The 9,974-nt window shown below is 51.1% G+C and overlaps 3 protein-coding genes across 3 annotated transcripts; 2 read left to right on the top strand and 1 right to left on the bottom strand.

The window, feature by feature from the left end:
- Positions 1–25: 25 nt before the first annotated feature.
- GGI43DRAFT_385049 (uncharacterized protein) lies at positions 26–2,090 on the bottom strand (the record flags this gene model as incomplete). Its single annotated transcript, XM_083203600.1, has 3 exons — positions 26–1,285; positions 1,351–1,959; positions 2,013–2,090. 3 exons carry the CDS (start codon positions 2,088–2,090, stop codon positions 26–28), a joined length of 1,947 nt encoding a protein of 648 aa, XP_083059110.1.
- A 278-nt stretch (positions 2,091–2,368) lies between these two features.
- On the top strand, positions 2,369–4,116 carry GGI43DRAFT_85647 (ferrochelatase HEM15). The gene is made up of 3 exons (XM_083210417.1): positions 2,369–2,811; positions 2,880–3,456; positions 3,521–4,116. The coding sequence occupies exons 1-3, from the start codon at positions 2,584–2,586 to the stop codon at positions 3,970–3,972; spliced, it is 1,257 nt and encodes a 418-aa protein (XP_083059109.1). The 5' UTR covers positions 2,369–2,583; the 3' UTR covers positions 3,973–4,116.
- A 3,405-nt stretch (positions 4,117–7,521) lies between these two features.
- GGI43DRAFT_428412 (Septin-domain-containing protein) lies at positions 7,522–9,456 on the top strand (the record flags this gene model as incomplete). The annotated part of the gene is made up of 4 exons (XM_083208960.1): positions 7,522–7,927; positions 8,020–8,067; positions 8,130–8,740; positions 8,821–9,456. 4 exons carry the CDS (start codon positions 7,522–7,524, stop codon positions 9,454–9,456), a joined length of 1,701 nt encoding a protein of 566 aa, XP_083059108.1.
- Between the last annotated feature and the right edge of the window lie 518 nt (positions 9,457–9,974).

The following is a 9,974-nucleotide window of genomic DNA, read 5'->3' as shown; positions in this document are numbered from 1 at the left end:
ATTTCACCTCCGTAGATCTCACCTGTTAGCTGTTCTCCTCTACCCACTGCTCGATCCTCTCCACTAGATCGGCCTTTTTACCACTCGTGCTGAGTCCCTTGGCACCTGCGACATCCTTCAGCTGCACCACTGTCATTTTCGAGAGGCCTTCGCTCTCAACTGCAGCTTTCAGTTGTGCCATACTAAACGTCGATCCGCTAGGACGATCTGCAGCCGCCTTCCTCTGCTTTGTGGGGCGCTCTGAGATATCGTCATCTTCTACTACTTCTCGTTTCAATGACCGGGATCTCGCGGCTCTATCGGCTTCGTCCTTCAGTGTCTCAGCCCAGTCTTCTAAATAGCCACCAGCACGCTTGTTTATGGCTTTGTTCTTGGGCTCAGTCAAGTCTTCAGGCGTCTCCGGCACTTCCTCGTCTAGAGCGAGGGTCTGAAGGATTTTATAATGCCATTGTAGAGCCGGGTTCGGGTATTTCAACGGGTTATACACCCCTTTGGGAAGATTGAGCTGCTGTACAATGACCCTCATTTTTGTCTTAAGATCCTCAGAGCAGTCAAGACCCCGCTCAGCACTAACGTCTCGTAAATCGTCAGCAGCAGGGAGCGGATAAATCCAAAGGCCGGCTGACAGATAAGGAGTGCCAGAAGTCTCGTCAGATTGTTCTCTAGACGGGATAACAGCGGCAAGCACTGGCTGTGAGTTTGATCGAAGCACGCACCAGGCAATGCCTATCTTGTCACTATCTAGCAACTTCTGCCAGAGGGCCGAAAATACGCGTGATGACCCGATATAATCTTCTTCACTTGGGAAGATGAAGGTTGATTTCTTAACGCTTGCCCAAGCGGGGATCATATTGCGATTCTTGAATCCGATAATTCGAATGACTGGGGGGCCGTAGTCTCTGATGCTTTTTTGTTCCTCGGGCGTAAAGTATACATATTCGCCGCCAAATTTGTAGGCTTTTTTAATCTCTTGTTTCTCGACGGTTCTCGCGCTGTCTTCTGCAACCCGTGTTGTCTCGCCTGTTGCAATCTGGGCTTTTTCTCCGTCGAGCCAGATATAGCATGTTCTCGCCGGAGCTTGGCGACTCACAACGTTATATCCTTTGACAGTTATCCGCAGCCCAGGAGCAATCTCAAAAGGTATATGAAATAGCGCTCTCTTGGGCGACTGCTTCGAGTTGATATTAGAAATCAAGGAATTGAGGAGAGACAGCCCATCGCCAGACTTGGAAGTTCGAACTTCAGTCCCATTGGCTTCGGCATTCATATCACGGTAAACGATATCCTTAGTTTATGTTAGCGCCATGTTAGGATTGTGGGAAAAGAGACAATAAAATAAAAAAAGCATACGTCATAAAACTTGCCAAGGTCAAAACTTGACTCTTCTCTGGCAATTGGGAACAGATCAATTGTAATCCCCAAATCGTATAAATCTTTTGCTCGAACGGCGGCAGCAGAACTCGCCGCCTTGTCTGACACGTGTGGGTCGTCGTTGTCAGTTACGATGAACAGCCGTCGGCTACCAAAGTTGGCTGCCTTTGTCGTAAATATCTGATTGGCGCAAAAGAGCACATTTGACATGGAAACCACGTCAGTAGCTGGCTTCAGCACTTCGTCTTCGTCTTCTTCCTCCTCGACCAGCGCTCTCAGGGCCTTGACATCATCAGCAGCAGGAACATCAAGATCTGTGAAGAGGTAACAGTTCGGGTATCCAAGGCCGCCGCGACCATCTTTATCATCCCGAAACTTGGTCTTTTCCGTTCCAAATAGAAGAATTCCCATCATGTCTTTAGGGTTAGAGATGATGCGCTGTTCCATCAGATGATGGGCGCATTTCAAGGCAGCTTGAAGCGGGCTGTCCCGATCAGCTTTCTTAGAGCTGGAGGCTGGAGGAGGCTCAAGCATTGATGGGCTGACTTCAATGGCAAGCAATACGGCATCTTTCTGTGCCTTGAAGCTCTGGAACAGCAATGTCAGTAAAATAGGCCCCTGGTCAGGTAGATGCGACTTACAGATTCATCAAGCTCCTGCTCGCCTTCATCGTCCTCATCATTCTCTTCCCTTCTCCAGTCTCTTTGTTTATCTGCCATTGTGAACTGCAATTGTAATTGAAGAATGAAAATCGCTAGATAACTTGTCCAATTCCACAAGCGCCTTTTACATCGCTCAGAAGTCCAATTTACCGAACGAGAGCCAGGCAGCCACTCGACTCGGTCTCAAATGTGGATTCACCTGCGCGACCAAGCTCCCAGGCAAGCGCGACAGGCCTAGGCAGAATGCGCCCAGTTCCGCGAAGTCACGTGATACCTCATCCGAAATACCCACAGTCCAATTGGCCGGCGCTTGGGTGGGTCCCGCTAGAAAAGTACCTGTTCCCGAGCGTATACCGAGTACATCAGCTCATGCGGCGCAAGTAGCGCCCTAGCAGCGTATCGGAATGATGCTCGATTGCCACACTCGGAGCTTACATCCGTGATCTCGGCGCATCGGTATCCTGGCTGTCACGGGTATTCAATTGGTCTCAATTCTTTCCGCAGTCGAGGATTTTTCCCTCGTCAACAACCCCAGAACCAGTACCTCACCATGGCATCAAGGATTTCCACGAGACAATTCGCCCGGGGGCTGTCCCGAGGCTCGTCGTCTCCTCTTGTCTCGTCACAGCTATCGAACCATGCCAGGTATTTGGCTACCCCAGCCCATCCTGTGACGCAAGATGCGACGGGCTCCAAGGGACCAACGGCCATGGTCTTTCTCAACATGGGTGGACCTTCTACGCTCCCTGAGGTCGGAAGCTTTTTGAGTCGGCTTTTTGTACGCATTTCTCAATCATTTACGCAGTACCCTCTTCCGTGACATTGTGCTAATTACGAGTTGAAAAGGCCGACGGAGACCTAATTCCACTGGGCAGACTCCAGTCATATATCGGGCCACTCATCTCAGCGCGCAGGACACCAAAGATCGTGAAGCAGTATGACGCTATCGGAGGCGGCTCTCCCATTCGAAAGTGGTCCGAGTACCAAAACGAAGAAATGTGCAAAATCCTAGACAAGATCTCCCCGGAGACTGCGCCGCATAAGCCATACGTCGCCTTCCGCTACGCAGACCCATTGACCGAGGAGATGTATCACAAACTATTGGCAGATGGCTTCGGGAACGGAAAGGGTGGCAGAGCTGTCGCATTCACGCAATATCCGCAATACTCGTGCTCCACGACAGGTAGCAGTCTCAATGAGCTGTGGAAATGGCGCCAGAGACTGGAAGGCAAGAAGGCTTCGGAAACTGGCAATGGTACCATCAACTGGAGCGTCATTGACCGATGGCCTACCCACCCTGGCCTTGTGGAGGCTGTCGCTCAAAACATCGAAGCAAAGTTGCTTGAGTACCCTGAGGAGCGGAGGAGCAAGGCTATTCTTCTCTTTTCAGCGCACAGCTTGCCTATGACCGTAGTCAACAGAGGTGCGGCATTCTCTTATATCCCCTTTTCCCCTATTTCCCTTGCTCTAACTGACCCGTCGAATAGGTGACCCGTATCCGGGTGAAGTTGCCGCCACTGTTCAAGCAGTGATGGAGCGACTGAAATTCTCTAACCCTTACAGACTATGCTGGCAATCGCAGGTCGGCCCACAGCCTTGGCTAGGACCTCAGACGTCTCACACGGTGGAAAATTACATTGAGAAGGGCCAAAAGGACCTGCTTCTCATTCCAATTGCATTCACCTCTGATCACATTGAAACGCTCTATGAACTCGACATTGAAGTCATTGGTGAGAGCGGTCACACTGATACCGTCAAGCGAGTGGAGAGCTTGAACGGCAGCCCAGTCTTTATTCAAGGGCTTGCCGACCTCGCAAAGTCACACCTTGATTCCGGGGTGGCATGCTCACTGCAAATGGGCCTCCGATGTCCCGCATGCAAGAGCGAGAGATGTGCAGAGTCCAAAAAGTTTTTTGCTAGCCAGCAGGCCGCGATTTAATCCGCCTCGGCTTAATTATAGCAGCTGGGTAGGGAAATAAATATCGGTTGGGTTTGGGAAGCATAGTATCTGTAATATATATCACCAGTCCAGCACTCTATTGTATGATAACCAAACTCGTACATTTTTTGTACACCTTTCAGAAGCTAGATAGGGACTGAGTGGCAGAAAAAAGGCGTTTTATGTGTAAACTCGGTATACTGTATAGACTTGATAGACATAATCAGCACCCATGACACAAATACGCGCGAAGTAGACCCATAATAGCCGCCTATCGAGGCGTCGCCATGTCATCGCGGCGAAGATGGCTCGGAGAACGCGGGACGGGGCGTGCGGAGGGACAAGGCTTCACGCTCTTTCAGATGCAGACAAGCTCGGCAATCATTGAGTTTGTGGACAAATTCCATGGCTTACAAGCAAGTTTCAACGCCTGTGTGGCTGCTGAGTGTGGACACCCTGATCTGAGCCTTGCCCAGCGCTCCCCACCAGAGGAGCTCCATAGGTGCATTCACCGCGCCGAGTCAGTATTTATAAGAAGAGAATCCTGCTTCTGTTGAAGTGTATTGCGTATATATGTACAATCAGATGCGGCGCAGCTTAGAAAGACGGGACAAAGAGCGGCTTTGGCTGACGTCTGGGCGCAGATGTCTAGCTGCAGATGGTGGTTGGAATACGATCCAGCCCACGGCAGCTCACTGGCCAGTCACGGCAGAATATGGCCACATCTCAGCAGAAATGCTCCGGTGACGCCACCTGCCTATTTGTACCCGTCTGATAAGCCAGTGAGATATTACGGGCGTGCTGCAGGCAGAATAAGTAATAGAGCAGACATGAAAAGAAAAAAAAAAATAACAATTATATATACCAGTAGTATATGCAAATGATACAGGACAACATAGAGAGAGAAAATAGAAGACGCCAATTGCTCCTCACCTAGCCTGCAAGTAGAGCCACTTTCTCTTCACCATGTGGGGATAGGATTGTTTGTCGTGTGGGGCGCTCCTAGACGGCTCTAATTTTATTTCCTGTGTAGATCATATGTGAGGGAGGCAAATACTGCGGAGCTATCAGTGGCTGGCGATTATCGCGTGGATGCCGTGTTTCTGCAGGTATCATGCACGCGGCCGTATTATCTGTATTTTCTTTGACGTGTTGGTATAGCAGAAGGCAAATAGTGGTGTCTTACGCCATCCAAGGCGTTGGTTGATGCATCCATTTCCCCGTTTCATAGGCCACCAGCTTAATGCCTTGTGAACGAGTTTGTACATACATACACACATAGCCTGCGAGATTTATCTCCCCACCTTCAGCTAGTTAGCATTCACATGCTGCACCAAAAAGACAAAGTTGCCATTAGAGAGCACCATCAGGATATCTAATGCTTCTAAGCCAACAATGTTTGTTTTCCACACAGCACAGCATCACCAGAGCTGATGGACGTATCATATTACCCTACAATTCTGAAATAGGATACTTGTCTTGGCTATTAATTATTGCTCCTGGGAGACACTGTGTCGGATATTAGCACGCGCAAGGGTGCTGGGCAGCACCACTACCTGGTAGGTTTCGCGAAGCCTTGCAAGTGAGCCGTTCTCATTGTTTCACAGCAGTCGCTACTTTATCCCAGCAGTCCCAGTCAAGATGCACAACTGCAATTTGCTTGACCGCTTCAACATTGGCGGCATGGAGACTGTCTCAGCCCACACAGGTGTTCCGGGTGTTTGTTCCTCGGAACACGATCCGGTCGCCTTTATTCCGCTGATGACTGACATCTCGTTTTGGCAGTGCAAACGGGCAGCGCGCCTGATGTGGCAAATGAAGAGTGAGCTTCCCAGCCTATAAATAGCAGGTAGGCATCGCAGGCAATAAGCAGATGTTATGCTCGGGAGCCGCAATACGAGCAAAGGAGAAGCGCGTGTGCGGAGCAATCTGGTGGAAAAAGAAGCACCTGGAGCTCCTTAAATTAAGTGATATACGGAGTACATTAGGCACTGGTGCTAGCATTGCCGTACCTGGCCGGTACATGTACTCGAACCATGTCTCGTCGTATCAGCCGGGTGACACTTGAGATTTGACTCGTGCGTCCCGAGACGAAGCCATAATCTTGCCAATCTGGCCAATGCCGCGCCTTTGGCCTGATCGAGTCTACGGCAAGAAAACAGCTGAGATTTTTTTGAGTTTTTCAGCCACCTGCATGGCGTTTTGATATCATCAGGGTCCAGAGCAAAAAGTACTAGTACAATCAGCTCCAAGACAACATCGGCGTCCTGCTCCATACAGGTACCTAGGCCAAGCCCGATCCGCAAGGCGCCACAGAAAAGCGGTTGTGTGGCTGCGGCCAATCAGCGGCGCTCTACCGCAAGCCATGCCCTGAACCTCTGCTAATTGTCCAGCGCACCAGGCCATCGGTCCCCTGGAGGACTAGGCCTATCGCAGCCTAGCCCGCTAATGCACCCCCTTTTGCCATACTCACCACGCCTGATTGAAGCGAGCAGCTGCTAATACTGCTGCTAGATGCTCGTATGCTAGCAGTGGTAGCAGTGTATTACAGGCACAGCAGCAGCCGTAGCACGAGTACCCATACCCCGAGCCCCGTGGCAGCAGCGGCGGCCAGTCGGGTACAGATACCACTGTAATTGAGGCCAGTGGGGTCACTGCTCTCCCCAGGGGGTCGCTGCCGCAACTGCTGCACAGGCTGCCCAGCCAAGGAACTGCACAAATTCCTCCCCGTCATCACCCCCGAAATTATCTTCCTCCTCAACTTTGGCCTCGTTGCACTTCACTTTACTTCTTCACTCCTCCCGTCATTGCTACTTCCCCTCTGGCCGGTTGAGCGCCTTGACATTTGTTCTTTCAATTCACCGCGGTCGTTTCTGCCTCTTCAAACTATTTCTTCGAGCCCATTGACACGCGTCGTTATCTGCTTAGGGTCTCAGCGCATTTTCTCCTTTGGTAGGTCCCTTCGCCCACTCGTTTCCACTCGAACCCCGTGCACGGCGCCAGCAGCAGAGCTTCACAATCATCGCCAGAGCCAGAGCCGCGCCGAGGACGTTCTTGTCGGCTGCTTCCCACGCGCGCGAGCTGCTGCTCCCTCCTGGACCTTGAAGCCGAAGCTGCTGTCGACGTGGCTCCTGGCTGTTCTGCGGCACTCCACCTCCCTGAGATGGCCTCACAGCTAACCAATCGCGCAGACACTCGTGCCTTCTTACCATTCTTTATTTAACCTTTCTTCGGACGCTCTTTATACATCACTATGGGTAAGATATTTCTTTCTTTGAGCTGTGCATGGCTCTGCGTGCCCCGTACAGGCGGCGAGGCAGGAGGCAATCTGGACGTGCCACGAGGCGCTTCACCACGGCAGCGGTCTTGAGCAACACGAAGCATTGGCGCCTCCTTTTCCCACACACAACAACTTTTCGCGTTTTCTTCCCGTAGCCACATCTCGTTCCTCACCATCTACTGTTTCTTGGGTCGCTTTTTTGGGCAAAACAACAACATTTCCGTTCCTTCAAGTACAAGTTCCTTGTATCCGATTTTTTGTAATTCGACATGACGTTCGATCTGGTTCATCAAGTCAAATCGCGGGCTCGCAGCCTCCAGCTCGACAAAAGCACCCTGTCACCGGCAATGGTTGCTCTGGAACAGGTTGCGTCACAGGCTCAGGCAACCAAGCGACTCAGCAGCTTGTCGACCGGACAAGCTGCTACAGCCAACTTTCCAGTGCCTGCATTTGTTCCCGCAACCATACGTCGCTACCGGAGTATGCTGGAAGTTGAAGAACCGCCCAAACTTGGACCATGGAACCCAATGTCTTTCGAAGAACTATACTCAACCCCCTTGCAATCTTCTATGGGATATGATGACTACGACCCGAGCTCTGGCCAATCGACGAGATCATGTTCTGCGAACACGAGCCCGCCGGCTACGGTTGAATACCGAGGAGCTGAGTCGTCCAGTCAGAAGCCTACATATTCTCGCCTCTTGCCTCGCCAGGCATAGCTATTTATGATGGTCACAAAACCAAGGGCTAACGTTTGATGTATTTAGCTTCCAACGGTGCCGAATCACCACAGGGCGTGGCTTCGCCTCCTCCTGGTAAGTTTCCTGCTTTGCGAGCAAATTGCAGTATAATTGTGTTTCTAACTTGAAAACAACAGTCTCTCCTGCGATTGCTGCCGCTGCTGACAACAAGAACATTGTTCGACGAAAGCTGACTGGCTATGTTGGATTCGCCAACCTTCCCAACCAGTGGCACCGTAAGAGTGTGCGAAAGGGTTTCAACTTCAATGTGATGGTTGTTGGTGAATCTGGCCTGGGCAAGTCGACCCTTGTCAACACTCTTTTCAACACCTCTCTGTACCCTCCCAAGGAGCGCAAGGCGCCTAGCCTGGACATCATTCCCAAGACTGTCACCATCCAATCCATCAGTGCCGATATTGAGGAGGCCGGTGTCCGCCTGCGCCTGACAGTTGTCGACACCCCCGGCTTTGGCGACTTCGTTAACAACGATGAGTCTTGGCGACCTATTGTCGACAACATTGAGCAGCGCTTCGACGCCTACCTGGACGCTGAGAACAAGGTTAACCGAATGAACATTGTCGACAACCGAATTCACGCCTGTGTTTTCTTCATCCAGCCTACTGGCCACTCACTGAAGCCTTTGGACATTGAGGTTATGCGACGCCTTCACACCAAGGTCAACCTGATTCCTGTCATCGCCAAGTCCGACACCCTGACGGACGAGGAGATTGCCAGCTTCAAGGCAAGAGTAAGTTGAGCCTTATTTTCCTCTTTTGACGTGTAGCGTTTTTTAGCATGGATGGTTTGCTAATTTCTATGCTCTTCCAGATCTTGGCCGATATCAAGTACCACGGCATCCAGATTTTCGAGGGCCCCCGATATGAGCTCGACGACGAGGAGACCATTGCCGAGAACAACGAAATCATGTCCAAGGTCCCCTTCGCTGTTGTTGGCGCTACCAACGAGATCAAGACTGCTGATGGCCGCAAGGTCCGTGGTCGTGAGTACCCCTGGGGTATCATCGAGGTTGACAACGAGGAGCACTGCGACTTTGTCAAGCTTCGACAGATGCTTATCCGAACACACATGGAGGAGCTCAAGGAGCACACCAACAACACCCTGTACGAGAACTACAGAACCGACAAGCTGCTCGCCATGGGTGTTTCCCAGGACCCCAGCGTCTTCAAGGAGGTCAACCCTGCTGTCAAGCAGGAGGAGGAGCGTGCCCTGCACGAGCAGAAGCTCGCCAAGATGGAAGCCGAGATGAAGATGGTCTTCCAGCAGAAGGTGGCGGAGAAGGAGAGCAAGCTCAAGCAATCAGAAGAAGAGCTCTACGCTCGCCACCGAGAAATGAAGGAGCAGCTCGATCGCCAGCGCCTAGAACTCGAAGACAAGAAGCAGCGCGTCGAGAGCGGGCGACCGATAGAGAAGGAGGGCAAGCGAAAGGGTTTCTCTCTGCGATAAGCCAATCCCCATGCCCTCTGCTCACCACTCTCGAGTTGCGACTTGCTTTCCTGCATGATCAATATCAGAATATCCATGATGTCCCTACAATATCTGCTCGACGCCTTTCCTTTTTCATTTTTCGATTCTTTGTTTTTTTTTTTATGTCGCCTCCTTCTCGTCACTTTATTTTAATCATAAATCTCATATAATCGCAGCCAAGAAAAGTTTGTCTTCCAGAGGGTGGGCAAGGGAAAACCTTTTGTTATGAAAAACTGGTCATGCAGGGTGGGAAGATGTGCAGACTATGAACACATTGCAAATCTTGACTTGGTAATGGTGGTCGCATCCAAAATAGGGAGTCGGGGTTCTTTTATGGGAGGGGCGTCTTTGCTATCTACTGGACCATCGTCCTAAGGGATGAAGCAGGACGATGCTCCTAGAGAAGAGTCACGGGCAAACTAATTTAATGTCCTCCTACCCTTTGGTACAGTTATTGTGGGAGGGTTGGGGCCGCCGTGCGGAAAGTCACTCATTAT

Source organism: Trichoderma evansii (genome assembly GCF_050947405.1).
Source record: "Trichoderma evansii strain SZMC 28006 chromosome Unknown GGI43scaffold_14, whole genome shotgun sequence".
Taxonomy (NCBI): Eukaryota; Fungi; Ascomycota; class Sordariomycetes; order Hypocreales; family Hypocreaceae; genus Trichoderma; species Trichoderma evansii.
The sequence above is the reverse complement of the archived record's forward strand: the minus strand, read 5'-3'. Positions and strand labels throughout refer to the sequence as shown.

What these genes read in the sequence shown, in the direction of transcription:
- GGI43DRAFT_85647 (XM_083210417.1), top strand. Translation starts at nt 2,584, where the DNA reads ATGGCATCAAGGATTTCCACGAGACAATTCGCCCGGGGGCTGTCCCGA. An exon ending in GCTTTTTGAGTCGGCTTTTT is followed by an intron (nt 2,812 to 2,879) that starts GTACGCATTTCT and finishes CGAGTTGAAAAG; the next exon opens with GCCGACGGAGACCTAATTCC. An exon ending in TATGACCGTAGTCAACAGAG is followed by an intron (nt 3,457 to 3,520) that starts GTGCGGCATTCT and finishes CCCGTCGAATAG; the next exon opens with GTGACCCGTATCCGGGTGAA.